General features: G+C 41.3%; 1 protein-coding gene across 7 annotated transcripts in view; it reads left to right on the top strand.

Moving 5' to 3' along the window:
- cep131 (centrosomal protein 131) overlaps nt 1-19,792 on the top strand; it is a 147,485-nt gene that overhangs the window by 30,070 nt on the left and 97,623 nt on the right. For all 7 annotated transcript variants that reach the window (XR_010015784.1, XM_063030546.1, XM_063030549.1 and 4 more), the window contains exon 6: nt 5,279-5,392. Coding sequence is in view for 6 of the 7 variants with exons in the window: in XM_063030546.1 (XP_062886616.1) it covers nt 5,279-5,392 (114 nt within the window). In the remaining variant the exon portion in view is untranslated. The remainder of the gene's footprint in view (nt 1-5,278; nt 5,393-19,792) is intronic.

Genomic DNA, 19,792 nt, shown 5'->3' with positions numbered 1-19,792 from the left:
AGAGGGCACAGCCTCAGGATGGAGGGGCACCTTTCAAAACAGATGCGGAGAAATTTCTTTAGCCAAAGGATGGTGAATTTGTGGAATTTGTTGCCACATGCAGCTGTGGAGGCCAGATTGTTGGGTTTATTTAAGGCAGAGATTGATAGGTTCTTGATTGGACGTGGCATTAAAGGTTATGGGGAGAAGACCGGGGACTGGGGTTGAGGCGGACATTTAAAAAAAAAAGGATCAGGCATGATTGAATGGTGGAGCAGACTCGATGGGCTAGATGGCCTAATTCTGCTCCTATGTCTAATGGTCTAAGCAGATTCTTGGTTGAATGGCCTAATTCTGCTCGTATGTCTTTTTCTTTTTTCCCTATTCTCTCTTTTTTTTCTTTATATCTGTGAGTTTTAAAGAGAAGTCAGCAAGGTCGGTATTTATTCCCCATCTAATTGCTCTGGAGAAGGCGATGATGTGCTGTCATTCTGAACTGTTGCAGTCCTTCTGATTAGGGTTTGTCAGCATGGCTTTGTCAAGGGCAGGCCAAGCCTTATGAACCTGATTGAAATCTTTGAGGATGTAACAAAACACATTAATGAAGGTAGAGCAGTGGATGTATATATGGATTTCAGTAAGGAATTTGATAAGGTTCCCCATGCGAGGCTCATTCAGAAAGTAATGAGACATGGGATCCAAGGAAACCTTGCTTTGTGGATCTAGAATTGGCTTGATCACAGAAGGCAAAAGGTGGTTGTGGATGGTTTGTATTCCGCATGGAGGACAGTGACCAATGCTGTTCCACAATGATCTGTTCTGGGATCCCTCCTCTTTGTGATTTTTATAAATGACCTCGATGAGGAGGTAGAAGGGAAGTAAGTTTGCTGATGATACAAAAGTTGGGGGTGTTGTGGATAGTCTGGTTGTCGGAGTTTACAGCAGTTCATCCATAGGATGCAGAAATGGGCTGAGAAATGGCAGATGGAGTTCCACCCAGATAAGTGTGAAGTGGTTCATTTTGGGAGGTCAAATTTGAAGACAGAATATAATATGAATGGAAAGACTCTTGGCAGTGTGGAGGATCAGCGAGATTTTGGGGTCCATGTCCATAGGACACTCAAAGCTGCTGACAGTGTTGTTAAGGCATATGATGTGTTGGCCTTCATCAACTGTGGCATTAAGTTCAAGAATTGTGAAGTGATGTTACAGCTATATTAGATCTTAGTTAGACCCCACTTGGAGTACTGTGTTCAGTTCTGGTCACCTCATTACAGGAAGGATGTGGGTGCTATACAGAGAGTGCAGAAGAGATTTCCAAGGATGTTGCCTGGATTGGAGAGTATGCCTTATGAGGATAGGTTGACTGAAACTTGGCCTCTTTTCCTTGGAGCGATGGAGGATGAGATGGGACCTCGTAGACGTGTATAAGATGATGAGAGGCATTGATCGTGTGGATAGCCAGAGGCTTTTTCCCAGTGCTGAAATGGCTAACATGAGAGGGCATAGTTTTAAGGTGCTTGGAAGTAGGTACAAGGGGGATGTCAGAGGCAAGTTTTTCACACAGAGTGGTGGGTACATGGAATATTCTGCCAGTGACGGTGGTAGAGGCAGATACAATAAGGTCTTTGAAGAGAAGCTTGGAAAAATAGAGGGCTATGCGATAGGGAAATTCTAGGCAGCTTCTAGATTAGGTTACGTGGTTGGTACAACAGTGTGGGCTGAAGGGCCTGTAATGTGCTGTAGATTTTCTATGTTCTACATTAGACAGACATGCAATTTGCATTTCCATGTCAGGCGGTGTGTGATTTGGAGGGAAGCTTGCCAATTCTTGTATTTTTCACATGCTTGCTGTCATTGTTCCACCAGGTGGCAGAGCTTGTGTGTTTGTGAGGTGTTGTCAAAAAGGTTTTTTTTGCATTCTATTGTGTAGGAATATACTGACTGTGGCCATAAAATTTTACTAGTGTTGGAGTGTTGGGTGCGAATGTAGAGGGTAGTTGATGGGATGCTAGTCAGCAGAGAGCATCCCTTGAGGTTCTTATACAAGTTATAATCCTGGGTGAGCCTTGTAGGCGGAGAGTTGGTATATAATCACACAACAGAATTCCAAGCCCTTGACCTCTTTAAGCAACAACGCTTCTGTGACTGGCCCAGTTTTTTCTTCCTCTCCCTCAGTCCTAATATTTCCCTGTATCCGATTGTATTTGATTGTCTCTTTTGTTGTGCTATGGAATACTTAAAGATATTAAATAGTTGTTTCCATTTTCTAGTTTTGTACTTAGATATTATTAGCACTGAGAAGGTGGTGCAATAGTCCAGATGAGGTAGAGGAAGCTATGATGCTTGGTTAGATGAATTAAGATAATAGTCCTTCAGAGACTGAAAAAGTCTTTTGTTATTTTCTTGAAACATAGAAACATAGAAAACACAGAAACATAGAAAACCTACAGCACAATACAGGCCCTTTGGCCCACAAAGCCGTGCCGAACACGTCCTTACCTTAGAAATTACCTTGGGTTACCCATAGCCCCCTATTTTTCTAAGCTCCGTATACCTATCCAGGAGTCTCTTAAAAGACCGTATTGTATCCGCCTCCACCACTGACGCAGGCAGCCCATTCCACGCACTCACCACTCTCTGCAAAAAAAAACAACTTACCCCTGACATCTCCTCTGTACCTACTCCCAAGCACCTTCAAACTGTGCTTTCTCGTGCTAGCCATTTCAGTCCTGGGAAAAGGCCTCTGACTATCCACATGATCAATGCTTCTCATCATCTTGTACTCCTCTATCAGGTCACCTCTCATCATACGCTCCAAGGAGAAAAGGCCGAGTTCACTTAATCTATTCTCATAAGGCACGCTCCTCAATCCAGGCAACACCCTTGTAAGTCTCCTCTGCACCCTTTATATGATTTCCACATCCTTCCTGTAATGAGGCGACCAGAACTGAGCACAGTACTCCAAGTGGGATCTGACCAGGGTCCTAAATAGCTGCAACATTACCTCTTGGCTCTTAAACTCAATCCCATGATTGATGAAGGCCAATGCACTGTATGCCTTCTTAACCACAGAGTCAACCTGCACAGCAGCTTTGAGTATCCTATGGACCCCAAGATCCCTCTGATCCTCCACATTGCCGAGAGTCTTACCATTAATACTATATTCTGCCATTATATTTGACCTACCAAAATGAACCACCTCACACTTAGCTAGGTTGAACTCCATCTGCCACTTCTCAGCCCAGTTTTGCATCCTATCAATGTCCCTCTGTAACCTCTGACAGCACTCCACACTATCCACAACACCTCCAACCTTTGTGTCATTAGCAAATTTACTAACCCATCCCTCCACTTCCTCATCCAAGTCAGTTATAAATCACGAAGAGTAGGGGTCCCAGAACAGATCACTGAGGCATATCACTGGTCACCGACCTCCATGCAGAATATGACCCCTCTATAACCACTCTTTGCCTTCTGTGGGCAAGCCAGTGCTAGATCCACAAAGCAATTTCCTCTTGGATCCCATGCCTCCTGACTTTCTCAATAAGCCTTGCATGGGGCACCTTATCAAATGCCTTACTGAAATCCATATACACTACGTCTACTGCTCTACCTTCATCAATGTGTTTAGTCACATACTCAAAATATTTCTAACTGTGCAAACTGACTTACCCTTCAAGTTTACTTGAAATCTAAAAAAGTTAAGAAATGAATGATGTCATGATTGATTTTTGCCCAATGTCTTCAATGCAAGGTGCTGATATGTACTGTAAATTGGTTGAGTAGGTGAATCACATTGTTATTTAAATGCATACAATTATGCAGCAGACGAGGGGAGGATTCGTGCTAACCTATTCGGAGGTTATCCAACTCACCATTTACTGGTCCCATTGCCCTGCTATTTCCTGTAGATTTCAAGCATTGCATTTGAATGTGCTTCCACTATGTGTTCAATTAGGGCATTTGAGTTCGCAACTCTCTCTGTGTAAAATAAAATCTTTTTTTTTGTCCCTGGATATTCTTGTCAGTTTTCTGGAAGTGCCTGCCCCCTGGTTATCTACTTCCAGTATTTATTCTATCTGTACCAGTAACTGCTGTGAAGCTTTCCTTCAACAAGCTTCATGATATGAAGCCTTTATAATTAATAACATAGATTTCACTTATTGCAATGCCAACTGTGTCTTCACTTTGTAGCACTTCACAGACTTATGAGTGCCAAAGTGTAAGTTTACAGCCTTCATTTGAGAAAAAGATTTGGGGTGATGCAATTCTTGGGGATAATATGGTGCTAAAGATACCATCTTTTAGACAAGATTTTTAAAACATGTCCCATCTGCTTTCTTAATGGGCACTAAATATTGATGGTTCTATTTAAGAGGAACAACCATCATATCCAGAGACATCAGCCAATATTTATACCTTCATTCAACATCTCTAGCACAGATTATTTCGTTTTGTCACTCATCTGTTTGTGGGAGCTTGTAAATACATTGGCAGCCTGCTTATTTTACAATATTAACTACAGACCACCAAGCTCTGAAGATGTGTGAGCAGCCTGATCATTGAAGTTTATAATTAAAGTTACTGGTTATTCTATTTATTACAGCAAGGAAAAATGTTTCATGGAATTGACTTTGAAATATATTCCGAGTTCCTTCATTGTCACTGAATCAAAACTGTGGAGTTCACTACTCAAGGAAGGAGTTGGGTCATAGTGTTTTAACAATGCTGCTGCCACTTGCCAAATGAGAGGAAGTTTAATTCAGGGCAGAGAAGACAAAAGATTGTACTTTTCTCCCACTTCTACATTGGAATTGCTGCCATCTCCAGTCTATTTCAACTAATTCCCACAACTACTGCTTTACTGCTCTGTAAGAAATAGTGAGACATTCAAGTACCAGAGGGCGTTAAGGTGAGAGGGGGAAACTCTAATTGATATTTACAAGATCAGTTTTTTTTAAAGACTGAGTGGTAGGTCTTGGAGCACACTGCTAGGAGAGGTGTTAGCAACTTTTAAGAGGCATTTGCACCGGCACATGAACAGGCTGGGAATGGAGAGATATGGATCATGGGCAGGCAGATGGCATCATGGTCTGGTGAAGCACTGAGGGCAAAGGGGCCTCTTCCTGTGTTGTACTGTTCTAAAACATACCCCAAACAAAAGTATTTGAGTTTGCTTAACTGAGTAATGAATGTAGATGTAGTTTAGATCCAGTTCATGGACGAATATTTGTATCCTAATTTGGCTATGCTGTAGCTTTCTTTGTGGAATAAATCATCCTTGTTTTGCTTTTAGGAGCAACAAGGGAACTGTTGGGAATTCTGTCACTACAATGTTGCACAACAACTACTCAACTGTTGACAAGCCCTTGACTCCAAAAAGCTCTAACCAGAAAGCAACATCTCTTAAGTAAGTTCACTATTTTCAATATTAGTGGAAATAAGATTAGTTTTAAATCCTAGTCTGATCAGCCAGTTATAAAGCTGATAAAGTTATAAACATGTTTATGAACATGTTATTCCTGTTTAGACTAGCTTTATTGATGTATATTAAAGGGAATACCAGATTTCAATACAAAGGATTATTACTGTGCTGTATCTCTATATAAAATTCCAGTTCGAGGGTTTTTTTTGGAACAAGTTGATCCAATGTATATTTCCAATAAGAAGGATAGAGCTTTTGGGCTCAGGGTTGAACTTTATTGGCCAACAGCAGAAATCCCCCCAGCAAAACAAAATGATTTACTGCTTTGGACTAAAGTTCAAAATAAATTTATTGTCAAAGTACAGCAATGTCATCATACTGTGGTGCTAGAAAGTTTGTGAACCCTGTAGAATTTTCTCTATTTCTGCGTGAATATGACCTAGAATGTGATAAGATCTTTATGTAAGTCCTAAAACTAGATAAGGAGAACCTAATTGAATAAATAACACAAAACCATTATACTTGTTCATTTATTTATTGAGAAAATTAATCCAACATTACATGTATTTGTTGAAAAAGGTATGTGAACCTCTGGGGTAATGCCTTCACAGAAGTTATTTGGAGTCAGGTGTTCCAATCAATGAGATGAGATTGGAGGTGTGGGTTGTAGAGGTGTCCCGCCTTTATATATTTATTTATATATAAAAAACACAAAGTCAGGTTACTGACAGAGCCTGCTCTTCTCAAGAAAGATCTGTTTATGTGTACTTTGCCTTGATCAAAACAACTTTCAGAGGACCTTGGAAGAAGAATTGTAGAAATGCATGGAGCTGGAAAAGGCTAGAAAAATATTTCTAAAGACCTGAGTATTCATCAGTCATAGTAAGAGAAATTGTTTACAAATGGAGGAATCTCAGTGCTGTTGCTTGTCTCCTGAGGACAGGGCGTCCTGCAAAGATCACACCAAGGGCAGAATGTGCAATGCTGAACGAGGTGAAAAAGAACTGAAGGGTAACAGTAAAAGACCTGCAGAAATCTCTGGAACTTGCTAAAGTCTCTGTTCATGTGTCCACTATAAGAGAAACACTGAACAAGAATGGTATTCATGGAAGGACACCACAGGGAAAACCACTGCTCTCCAAGAAAAACATTGCTGCACATCATAGATGGCGGTTCTGTGGACGTGAAAAAGAAACCAGGATGGTAGTTTGCTTCCCAGGTGCCAGCATTTGTGATGTTGTTGAGCGCATCCACAATACCCTGAAATGGGAGGGTGAACATCCGGAGCTCGTGGTACATATTGGTACCAACAGCATACAGTGGCATGCAAAAATTTGGACACCCCGGTCAAAATTTATGTTACTGTGAATAGCTAAGTGAGTAAAAGATGACCTGATTTCCAAAAGGCATAAAGTTAAAGATGACACATTTCTTTAATATTTTAAGCAAGATTACTTTCTTATTTCCATCTCTTACAGTTTCAAAATAACAAAAAAGGAAAAGGGCCCAAAGCAAAAGTTTGGGCACCTTGCATGTTCACTACTTAGTAACACCCCCTTTGGCAAGTATCACAGCTTGTGAACGCTTTCTGTAGCCAGCTAAGAGTCTTTCAATTCTTGTTTGGGGAATTTTTGCCCATTCTTCCTTGCAAAAGGCTTCTAGTTCTGTGAGATTCTTAGGCCGTCTTGCATGCACTGCTCTTTTGAGGTCTATCCACAGATTTTCGATGATGTTTAGGTTGGGGGACTGTGAGGGCCATGGCAAAACCTTCAGCTTGCGCGTCTTGATGTAGTCCATTGTGGATTTTGAGGTGTGTTTAGGATCATTATCCTGTTGTAGAAGCCATTCTCTTTTCATCTTCAGCTTTCTTTTTTTTTACAGACGGTGTGATGTTTGCTTCCAGAATTTGTTGGTATTTAATTGAATTCATTCTTGCCTCTACCAGTGAAATGTTCCCCATGCCACTGGCTGCAACACAAGCCCAAAGCATGATCGATCCACCCCCGTGCTTAACAGTTGGAGAGGTGTTCTTTTCATGAAATTCTGCACCCTTTTTTCTCCAAACATACCTTTGCTCATTGGGGCCAAAAAGTTCTATTTTAACTTCATCAGTCCACAGGACTTGTTTCCAAAATGCATCAGGCTTGTTTAGATGTTCCTTTGCAAACTTCTGACGCTGAATTTTTTGGTGAGGACGCAGGAAAGGTTTTCTTCTGATGACTCTTCCATGAAGGTCATATTTGTGTAGGTGTTGCTGCACAGTAGGACAGTGCACCACCACTCCAGAGTCTGCTAAATCTTCCTGAAGGTCTTTCGCAGTCAAACTGGGGTTTTGATTTGCCTTTCTAGCAATCCTACGAGCAGTTCTCTCGGAAAGCTTTCTTAGTCTTCCAGACCTCAACTTGACCTCCACTGTTCCTGTTAACTGCCATGTCTTAATTACTTTACGAATTGAGGAAACGGCCACCTGAAAACACTTTGCTATCTTCTTGTAGCCTCTCCTACTTTGTGGGCATCATTTATTTTAATTTACTTTACTTTATACTTTATTGTCGCCAAACAATTGATACTAGAACAATACAATCATCACAACGATATTTGATTCTGCGCTTCCCACTCCATGGATTACAAATATTAAATATTAAAAATAGTAAAAATTAGTAAATATAAAAATTTAAATTATAAATCATGAATAGAAAATAGAAAAATGGAAAGTAAGGTAGTGCAAAAAAACCGAGAGGCAGGTCCGGATATTTGGAGGGTATGGCCCAGATCCGGACCAGGATCTGTTCAGCAGTCTTATCACAGTTGGAAAGAAGCTGTTCCCAAATCTGGCCGTACGAGTCTTCAAACTCCTGAGCCTTCTCCCGGAGGGAAGAGGGACGAAAAGTGTGTTGGCTGGGTGGGTCGTGTCCTTGATTATCCTGGCAGCACTGCTTCGACAACGTGCAGTGTAAAGTGAGTCCAAGGATGGAAGATTGAAGATTGAACATTTTCAGAGTGCTAGGCAGTTGCTTAGAGGAGCTCTTGGCTGCTGATTGTTGGGACAAGTTTTGACGAGAAAGGGTATTTATAAAGCTTTGAAATTTGCATCACCTGGCCTTTCCTAACAATGATTGTGAACAAGCCATAGCCCTAACAAGCTATTTAAGGTCTGAGACCTTGGTAAAAGTTATCTGAGAGCTCAAATCTCTTGGGGTGGCCAAACTTTCACATGGTGCTCCTTTTGTTTTTCCACTCTAAAATTGTACAAAACAAAAATAATACACTAATCTTGCTTAAAATGTTGAAAAGAATGTTTTATCTTTAACTTTATGACTTTTGGAGATCAGTTCATCATCGACTCACTTAACTATTCACAATAAAAGAAATTTTGACCAGGGGTGCCCAAACTTTTGCATACCAACATAGGTAGAAAAAGGGAGGAAGTCCTGAAAGCAAAATACTGGGAGTTAGGAAGGAAGCGAAGAAGCAAGACCTCAAAGGTAGTAATTGTGGGATTGCTGCCTGTATCACGTGACAGTATAGGAATAGAATAAGGTGGAGGATAAATGTGTGGTTGAAGGATTAGAGTGGGTGTAGGGATTCAGATTTTTGGATCATTGGGACCTCTTCTGGGGCAGGTATGACCTGTACAAAAAGGATGGGTTGCACTTGAATCCGGGGAGGGGGGCAGTGTGGGGGGAGACCAATATCCTGGTTGGGAGGTTTGCCAATGCTACCGGGGAGGGATCCTGGTCGGGACGTTAGCCAATGCTATTGGGGAAGGTTGAAACTAGATTTGCAGAGGGATGGGAACTGAAGTGAAGAGGCAGAGGATGGGAAGGTTGGAGCACAAGTAGACACAGCTTGTAGGGAGTTTTTGAAGAAGGATCGGCAGATGTTAGAGCAAAGATGCACTCAGCCTGATGGTTTGAGATGTGTCTATTTTATTGCAAAGAGTATCATAAACAAGGTGGATGAACTTAGAGCGTGGATCAATACATGGAACTGTGACATCGTGGCCATTACACAGACTTGGATGTCTCAGGAGCAGGAATGGCTGCTGAGTGTGCCGGGCTTTAGATGTTTCAAAAAGAACAGAGCGGGAGGCAAACGAAGTGGGGGCATGGCATTGTTAATTAGGGATAGTTTCACAGCTGCAGAAAAGGAGGAAGTCATGGAGGGATTGTTTATTGAGTCAGTGTGGGTGGAAGTCAGAAACAGGAAAGGGGCAATAACTCTACTGTCTGTCTTTTATAGCCCCTCCAAAAGTAACAGGGATATCAAGGGGCAGATTCTGGAACGGTGCAATAATAGTAGGGTTGTTGTGATGGGAGATTTTAACTTTCCTAATATTGATTGGCATCTCCTGAGTGCAAGGGGTTTAGATGGGGTGGAGTTTGTTAGGTGTATTCAGAAAGGTTTCCTGATGCAATATGTAGATAAGCCAACTAGAGGAGAGGCTGTACTTGACCTGGTATTGGGAAATGTACAAAGTATATAGAAAATCTGGTTAAGAAGAAAATAAAAGCTTATGAAAGGTTCAAGAAACTAGGTACTGTTATAGCTCTAGAAAATTACAAGGTTGCTAGGAAGGAGCTTAAGAATGGAATTAGGAATGAATGAAATTTACTTTGGTCAGTACAAACAACAAAAAACATTGTCAATAATGATTTCATAAGACAAAATTACAACAAAAAAAGCATAGATATTCTTTAAAACAGACTGAAAAGGTGTTGGCCGAAGCTACAGCTTATTATTACCTATCCCTCTTAGTAATACAACAACGTATTTGGCATCAATCATAACATCAAAACAAAAAATTTCATAATCTTTTAACACAAAATCCAATTCCAAGTATCATGTATCATTTATTTACATTACTCCCATTCATTTTAAATCATGTATTTTGTATTTGTTCATTAAATTATTTTTAAATAATTTTTTAAACTTGTGCATGTTTTTAAATTCTCACTACAACTGTTCTATAGATTCACCCCTCTGACTGAAATACAATGATTTTTTACATTTGTTCTTATCCTTTGTTTTTGAAATATACACGTTCTTCTCAAATCATGTTGACTTCCTCTCATTTTAAACAACCTTTGGATACTTTGTGGTAGCTGTCCATTTTTTACTTTATACATAATTTGTATTATTTTAAAATTACGAAATCTCTGAATTTTAAAGTGATTAGTTGAATAAATAGTGGATTGGTTGGCTCATAATAACTTGTCTTATTTACAATTGGTATGACTTACTTTTGGAGTAGAAAAATTGAGTTTGTATATGTTTTGTATGTATTTCTCCATACCTCTGCTCAGTAAGTCATGTATGGGACTATAAATGAACAGTATAATGTATACAAAGATTCCTGATTTAAGAAGTTTTGCGCTTTGTACAGTATTACAGTAGATGTTGACATTTTTGCTTTGACATAATTTATATGTGGTTTCTAGCTTAATTTATTATCTATTACCACTCCTAAAAATTTTGTTTTAGATACCTTATCAATTTCAACATCATTTATTCTAAGTTTACTATATGAGTTTGGTACATGGTTTCCAAATATTATGAATTTAGTTTTATTTAGATTCAGTGATAACTCGTTAGTATCAAACCATTTCTTTATAATTTTTAGTTCTTTCTCCACTGTATCCAAAAGTTGTTTCAGATGTTCCCCACTACAAAATATACAAAATCATCAGCAAATAACGTACATTTTAATGTCTGAGAGACCATACATATATCGTTCATATACAAAATGAACAGCAATGGTCCAAGCACGGAGGGGCCATGAGCAGGCCTTGGTGAGCAGGATTAAGGAAAACCCCAAGAAATTCTGCAAGTATGTGAAGAGTAAGAGGATGAGTGGCTTGAGAATAGGACCTGTCAGGTGCAATAGTAGAAATGTGTGCATGGAGTGGGAGGAGGTAGCAGAGGTTACCTAATGAGTACTTTACTTCAGTATTCACCAGGGAAAAAGACCTTGGCAATTGCGGGGATGACTTACAGTGGACTGAAACACTTGAGCATATAGACATTAAGAAAGAGGATGTGCTGGAGCTTTTGAAAAGCATTAAGCTAGATAAGTCACCGGGACTGGATACCCCACACTTCTGTGGGAAGCAAGGGAGGAGATTGCTGAGCCTCTTGCAATGATCTTTCTGTCATCAATAGGGGCGGAAGAAGTACCAGAGGATTGGAGGGTTGCAAATGTTGTTCCCTTGTTCAAGAAAGGGAGTAGAGATAACTCAGGAAATTATAGACCAGTGAGTTTGACTTCAGTGGTGAGCAAGTTGATGGAGAAGATCCTGAGAGGCAGGATTTATGAGCATTTGGAGAGACATAATCTGATTAGGTATAGTCAGCATGGCTTTGTCAAGGGCAGATCGTGCCTTACGAGTCTGATTGAATTCTTTGAGGAAGTAACAAAACACATTGAAGGTAGAGCAGTGGATGTCGTGTTATAAGATTCCCCATGCAAGGCTCCTTCAGAAAGTAAGGAGGCATAGGTTCCAAGGAGACCTTGCTTTGTGGATCCAGAACTGGCTTGCCCACAGAAAGCAAAGGGTGATAGTAGATTGTTTGTATTTTGTATGGAGGTTGGTGACCAAAGGTGTTCTGCAAGGATCTGTTCTGGGACCCTTCCTCTTTGTGATTTTTATAAATGACCTGGATGAAGAATTAGAAGGCTGGGTTAGTAAGTTTGCTGATGACACGAAGGTTGGGGGTGTTGTGGATAGTCTGAAGGGTTGTCAGAGGTTACAATGGGACATCGATAGGATGCAGAACTGGGCTGAAAAGTGGCAGATGGACTTCATCCCAGATAAGTGTGAAGTGGTTCATTTTGGTAGGTCCATTTGAAGACAGAATATAATATAAATGGTAAGACCCTTGGCAGGATGGAGTAACTGAGAGATCTTGGGGTCCCTGTCGATAGGACATTCAAAGCTGCTGCGCAGGTTTACAGTGTTGTTAAGAAGGCGTATGGTGTGTTGGCATTCATCAACCATGGGATTGAGTTCAAGACCCGTGAAGTATTGTTACAGTTATATATGTCCTTGGTCTGACCCCACTTGGAGTACTGTGTTCAGTTCTGGTCACCTCGCTACAGGAAGGATGTGGATACTATAGGGAGAGTGCAGAGGAGATTTACAAAGATGTTGCCTGGATTGGAGAGCGTACCTTATGAGTGTTGGTTGAGTGTACTTGGCCTTTTCTCCTTGGAGTGACTGAGGATGAGAGGTGAACAAGATGATGAGGGGCGTTGATTATTTGGATAGCTAGAGTCTTTTTCCCAGTGCTGAAATGGCTAACACGAGGGGCCATAGCTTTAAGGTGCTTGTTAACAGGTACCAGTAGACAATAGACAATAGGTGCAGAAGTAGGCCATTTGGCCCTTCGAGCCAGCACTGCCATTCACTTTGATCATAGCTGATCATCCACAGTCAGTATCCAGTTCCTGCCTTATCCCCATAACCTTTGATTCCGCTATCTTTAAGAGCTCTATCCATTTCTTTCTTGAAACCATCCAGAGACTTGGCCTCTACAGCCTTCTGGGGCAGAGCATTCTGTACATCCACCACTCTCTGGGTGAAAAAGTTTTTCCTCAACTCTGTTCTAAATGGCCTACCCCTTATTCTTAAACTGTGGCCTCTGGTTCTGAACTCACCTATCAGTGGGAACATGCTTCCTGCCTCCAGCGTATCCACTCCCTTAATAATCTTATATGTTTCAATAAGATCCCCTCTCAGCCTTCTAAATTCCAGAGTATACAAGCCCAGTCGCTCCAATCTTTCGACATATGACAGTCCCGCCATCCCGGGAATTAACCTTGGGAACCTACACTGCACTCCCTCAATAGCAAGAATGTCCTTCCTCAAATTTGGAGACCAAAACTGCACACAGTACTCCAGGTGTGGTCTCACCAGGGCCCTGTACAGCTGCAGAAGGACCTCTTTGCTCTTATACTCCATTCTCCTTGTTATGAAGGCCAGCATGCCATTAGCTTTCTTCACAGCCTGCTGTACTTGCATGTTTGGTTTCAGTGACTGATGTACAAGAACACCTAGATCTCGTTGTACTTCCCCTTTTCCTAACTTGACTCCATTTAGATAATAATCTGCTTTCCTGTTCTTACCATCAAAGTGGATAACCTCAGGTTTATCCACATTAAACTGCATCTGCCATGCATCAGCCCACTCACCCAGCCTGTCCAAGTCACCCTGCATTCTCATAACATCCTCCTCACATTTCACACTGCCACCCAGCTTTGTGTCATCGGCAAATTTGCTAATGTTACTTTTAATTCTCTCATCTAAATCATTAATATATATTGTAAACAGCTGTGGTCCCCGCACTGAACCCTACGGTACCCCACTGGTCACCGCCTGCGGTTCCGAAAGGGACCCATGAATCGCTACTCTTTGTTTTCTGTCAGCCAGCCAATTTTCAATCCATGTCAATACTCTGCCCCCAATACCATGTGCCCTAATTTTGCCCACTAATCTCCTATGTACCGACGAGATGTCAGGGATAAGTTCTTCACACAGAGAGTGGTGGGTGCGTGGAATGCACTGCTGGCAGCGGTGGTGGAAGCAGATACAATAGAGTCTTTTAAGAGCCTCTTAGATAGGTACATGGAGCTTAGAAAAATAGAGGGCTATGTGCCAGGGAAATTCTAGGCAGTCTCTAGAGTAGATTACGTGGTTGGCACAACATTGTGGGCCGAAGAGCCTGTAATGTGCTATAAATTTCTATGTTCTATGTTCTATCTCAAGTTTGCAAAAAGACCACCTGGATGTTCTACAATGTTTCTGGGACAATGTTCTGGACAGATGAGACAAAAGTTGAACTTTTGGGCAGAAATGAATACTGCTGTTTGGAGGGAGAAGGGAACTGCACACCAACACCAAAATCTCATCACAACTGTGAAGCCTGGTGGAAGGAGCATTGTGGTTTGTGGCTGCTTTGCTGCCTCAGGGCCTGGACAACTTGCAATTGTTGAGAGAGCAATGAATTCAAAATTTTATCAAGGCATTTTACAGTGGAATGTCAGGATAGCAGTCCATCATCTGAAGCTTAATAGAAGTTGGATAATGCAACAAGACATTGATCTGAAAGACAAGAACAATTCAACAACAGAGTGGTTTATGAATGGCCAAGTCAAAGTCTTGACCTTAATCCTATAGAAATGCTGTGAAAGAACCTGAAACAAGCAGTCTATGCAAGGTGCCCACCAACATCCCGGAGTTGAAGCAGCTTTGTAAGGTGGAATGGCCTAAAATTCTTCCAAACTGATGTGCAGAACAGTTACTGAAAACATTTGGTTGACATTATTGCTGTACAAGGGGGTCATACCACTTACTGAAAGCAAAGGTTCATATGCTTTTTCCAACAAATACATGTAATATTGGATCACTTTTCTCTATTAATAAATGGAAAAAGTACAATGTTTCTTGTGTTATTTATTTAATTGGGTTCTCTTTATCTAGTTTTAGGACCTGTGTGAAGATCTGATCACATTTTAGATCATATTTATGTATAAATAAAGAAAGTTCTACAGGTTCACAAGCTTTCTGATACCCCTGTATGCAACCCTGAGTTTCATTTTCTTGCAGGCAAATTCAATAAATCCATAACAGAATCAATGATAGACTGCAGAAACTTGGACATTTAACCAGTGTGCAAAAGATAACAAACTTTGCCAATGCAAACAGAAAGAAATACTACTAATAATTAATAAATAAGCAATAAACATGGAAAACATGACATGAAGATTCCTTGAAAGTGAATCCATAGGTTGTGGGAACATTTCAGTGAATGGACAAATGAAGTTGGGTAAAGTTATACTTTATACTTGTCGCCAAACAATTGATACTAGAACGTCCAATCATCACAGCGATATTTGATTTTGCGCGTCGCGCTCCGCACTCCCTGGAGTACAAATTGATAGTAAATATTAAAAATTTAAATTATAAATCATAAATAGAAAATAGAAAAGGGGAAGTAAGGTAGTGCAAAAAAACCGAGAGGCAGGTCCGGATATTTGGAGGGTTCGGCCCAGATCCGGGTCAGGATCCGTTCAGCAATCTTATCACAGTTGGGAAGAAGCTGTTCCCAAATCTGGCCATACGAGTCTTCAAGCTCCTGAGCCTTCTCCCGGAGGGAAGAGGGACGAAAAGTGTGTTGGCTGGGTGGGTTGTGTCCTTGATTATCCTGGCAGCACTGCTCCGACAGCGTGCGGTGTAAATTGAGTCCAAGGACGGAAGGTTGGTTTGTGTGATGTGCTGGGCTGTGTTCACGATCTTCTGCAGTTTCTTCCGGTCTTAGACAGGACAACTTCCATACCAGGTTGTGATGCACCCTAGAAGAATGCTTTCTACGGTGCATCTATAAAAATTAGTGAGGGTTTTAGGGGACAGGCCAAATTTCTTTAGTTTTCTCAGGAAGTAAAGGCACTGGTGGGCCTTCTTGGCAGTGGACTCTGCTTGGTTGGACCAAGTCAGGCCATTTGTGATATTGGCCCCGAGGAACTTAAAGCTTTTGACCTGTTCCACTTGCGCATCACCGATGTAAATGGGGTCGTGTGGTCTGCTACTCCTTCTGAAGTAAACAACCAATTCCGTCGTCTTGCTGACATTGAGGGATAGGTTATTGTCTTCGCATCATGCCGCCAGGTTCTTAATTTCCTCTCTGTACTCAAACTCTTCGTTGCCCGAGATACAGCCTATAATTGTGGAGTCATCAGCAAACTTATAAATTGAGTTCGATGGAAACTTGGCTGCACAATCATGGGTGTACAGTGAGTACAGCAGGGGCTGAGTACACAGCCTTGTGGGGCACCGGTGCTCAGAGTGATCGTAGAGGAGAGCTTGTCCCCTATTTTTACAGCCTGGGTCCTGTCTGTGAGGAAGTTGAAGATCCAGCAGCAGATCTGAGTGCTGAGGCCCAGGTTCTGGAGCTTAGGAATCAGTTTATTTGGAATGATGGCATTAAAGGCAGAGCTGTAGTCAATGTTATCCCCTTTGGTTCAAGAACCTAATGGTTGAGAAGTAATAACTGTTCTTGAACCTGGTGGTGTGAGTCCTCAGGCTTCCATACTACCTTCCTGATGGCAGCAGTGAGAAGAGAGCATGTACTGGGTGCTGGGGGTCCCGTTACAGCAGTGAAGAAAACTATTGAGCCCATCGAATCCAGGCTGGCTCCTTGTTGAGCAGTCAGTTACTAGCTAGCACAGTTATGAGCTCAACGTTTACTCTGATAATGGAATGAGCTTAAAATATAAGTGTTGGCATTGTGTAAGAGAAGATTTGATTTGTATACACTAACAAGTTCAGTCAAGAACAGTAATGCAGTTTTCACTGTCTTGTGACTCAAAAGACGAGTGCTCAGTGTTTTTGGGTGAAATTGTCACTTCATGTATATACACTCAGTAGCCATTTTATTAGGTATACCTATACATCTGCTCTTTAGTGCAAATATCTAATCAGGGAACTCGGTGCCTAAAAACATGCAGACATGGTCAACAGGTTCACCAGATCAAGCATTAGAATGAGGAAAAAATGTGATCTAAGTGACTTTGATCATAGAATACTTGTTGGTGCCAGAGGGGGTGGTTTGAGTAATCTCAGAAACTGCTGATCTCCTGAGAGTTTCATGCACCACAGTCCAGTTTACAGAGAACGGTGTGAAAAACAAAGGGCATCCAGTGAGTGGCAATTCTGTGGGTGAGAGAGGTCAGAGGAGAATGGCCATGGTGTGCAGAAGAACATCTCTAAATGCACATCATGTCCAAACTTGAAATGGATGGGCAACAGCAGCAAAAGACCACGGACATACGCTTAGTGGTCACTTTATTAGGTAGAGAGCCTGTACTACATAGAGCTAGATAACTATAATGTGTCACCTCTTTGCCTACTGAAATTCAGTATTCCCTGCCTGTATTTCAAATCCCCAAGACCATAAGGCATAGGAACAGAATTAGGCTATTTGGCCTGTTGTGTCTGCTCCGCTATTCTATCAAGACCAATTTATTATCCCTCTCAGCTCCATTCTCTTGCTTTTTGCGTAACTTTTGACACCCTTATTATTCAAGAACTTATCAATCTCCACTTTAAATATACCTAATGACTTGGCCTCCGCAGCCTTCTGTGGCAATGAATTCCACAGATTCACTACTCGCTGACTGAAGAAATCCCTCATCTCTGTTCTAAAGGAACGTCCTCGTATTCTAAGACTGTGCCCTCTGGTCCTAGGCTCCCCCACTATTGGAAACATCCTCTCCATATCCACTCTATCTGGCCTTTCAATATTATACTTTATACTGTATTGTTGCCAAACAATTGATGCTAGAACGTACAATCATCACAGCGATATTTGATTCTGCGCTTTCTGCTCCCTGGATTACAAATATTAAATATTAAAATAGTAAAAATTAGTAAATATTAAAAATTTAAATTATAAATCATAACTAGAAAATAGAAAAATGGAAAGTAAGGTAGTGCAAAAAAACTGAGAGTCAGGTCCGGATATTTGGAGGGTACGGCCCAATATTAGATGGGTTTCAATGAGATTCCTCCTCATTCTTCTAACCTCCAGCAACTGCAGGTCCAGAGTGATCAAATGCACCTCATACATTAACCCTTTCATTTCTTGGATCATTCTCATAAACCTCTTCAATGCCAGCACATCCCTCTCCAATGCCCACATACGGTACACAGAACTGCTCTCAGTACTCCAAATGTGGTCTGCCCAATGCTTTATAAAGCCTCAGCATTACATCTTTGCTTTTTTGTTCTAGTCGTCTCAAAGTTTCTCTGACTCCAGCTAAAAAAAGTACAAGTTATCTGGATTGCATTACTATGCTGCCTCCCATTCATCCTCTACATGAAAAATGAATATTTAGCATGGTACTAACGTCTGTTTGGAAGCTCAGTATCATATTTAGGGTTTAGTTAATTCTCTTCAGTGGGTGGAATTCTAGAAGTGAGTGTGCAATTGTCAGTGTTATGTGCTGAGTATCAAATATGTGCATAAGTTTTGAATACGTGAACTTGTTTTAATGTTGGTAATGTGAATTGAGGGTCTGAATACCAACCACTTCCTCTGAATGCAGAAAATAATGGCATAGCTTGATGTAATTAATTGAAAGGGAAATTTTGCAAACAACTGCTTAATTATGTTGAGCAATACTAGTTTGCCAGAGGATCATTCGGACGCTTAGTTGCAAACGCCATCAGGTGTTTGGCAAGATGTTGTAAACTTAGGAAATTACAGTCATAACTATCTTTAGACATGATAAAACAAATATGTTTTATTTGTTGCAATTGTACAAGTGATTTGATAAACAGATGGGCTTAAAACACCTAAAATTTGTCCACGGGGCCGGCACAGTAATGTAGCAGGAAGCGTAATGCCTTAGACCGCAGCTCTAGGATCATGGTATCATTTCTGTCTCTGTCTGAAGGGAGTTTCTTCGTTCTCCTCGTACCAATTGGGCATCTTCTGGATTCTTCGGTTTCCTCCCACATTCCAGAAAGACATAGGGTTAGAGTTAATGAGTTATGGGTATGCTCTGTTGGCACTGGAAGTGTGGCCACACTTGTGGGCTGCCCAGCACAATCCTTGCTGATTTTATTTGATGCCAACAATGCTTTTCACTGTATCACGCACAATATGCTGGAGGAACTCATTAGATCAGGCAGCATCTATGAAAATCAATAAACAGTTGACATATTGGGCTAAGATCCTTCATCAGGACTGGAAAGGAAGGGGGAAGACACCAGAAATAAAAGGTGGGGGGAGGGAAGCTGGGAGGTGATGGGTGAAGCCAGGTGAGTAGGAAAGGTAAAGGGCTGGAGAAGAAGGAATCTGGTAGGAAAAGAGGGTAGACCATGGGAGAAAGGGAAAAAGGAAGGGCACCAGGGGAGGTGATAGGCAGTCAAGGGGAAGAGGTAAGAGGCTAAAGTGGGGAAAAGAAGAAGAAGGGAGGGGAATGGAAATATTTTTTTACCAGAAGGCAAAATCAATATTCGTGCAAACACGAGGAAATCTGCAGATGCTGGAATTTCAAGCAACACACATCAAAGTTGCTGGTGAATGCAGCAGGGCAGCAGCTTTTATGTGTGTTGATCAATATTCGTGCCATCAGGTTGGGGCTACCCAAATGAAATATGAGGTGTTGCTCCTCCACCCAGAGAATGGCCTCATCGTAGCAGACGAGGAAGCCATGAACCAACATGTCAGAATGGGGATAAGAGTTAAAATAGTTGGCCACTGGGAAATTCCGCTTTTGACAGATGGAGTGGAGGTTCTCGACTAAGCATTTCATTGTATGTTTCAATGTACTTGTGACTAATAAAGCTAATCTGTATCTCTCTTTAGATGAGAAGAGACCAG

Source organism: Mobula hypostoma, chromosome 22, assembly GCF_963921235.1.
Source record: "Mobula hypostoma chromosome 22, sMobHyp1.1, whole genome shotgun sequence".
NCBI lineage: Eukaryota > Metazoa > Chordata > Chondrichthyes > Myliobatiformes > Myliobatidae > Mobula > Mobula hypostoma.
The sequence above is the reverse complement of the archived record's forward strand: the minus strand, read 5'-3'. Positions and strand labels throughout refer to the sequence as shown.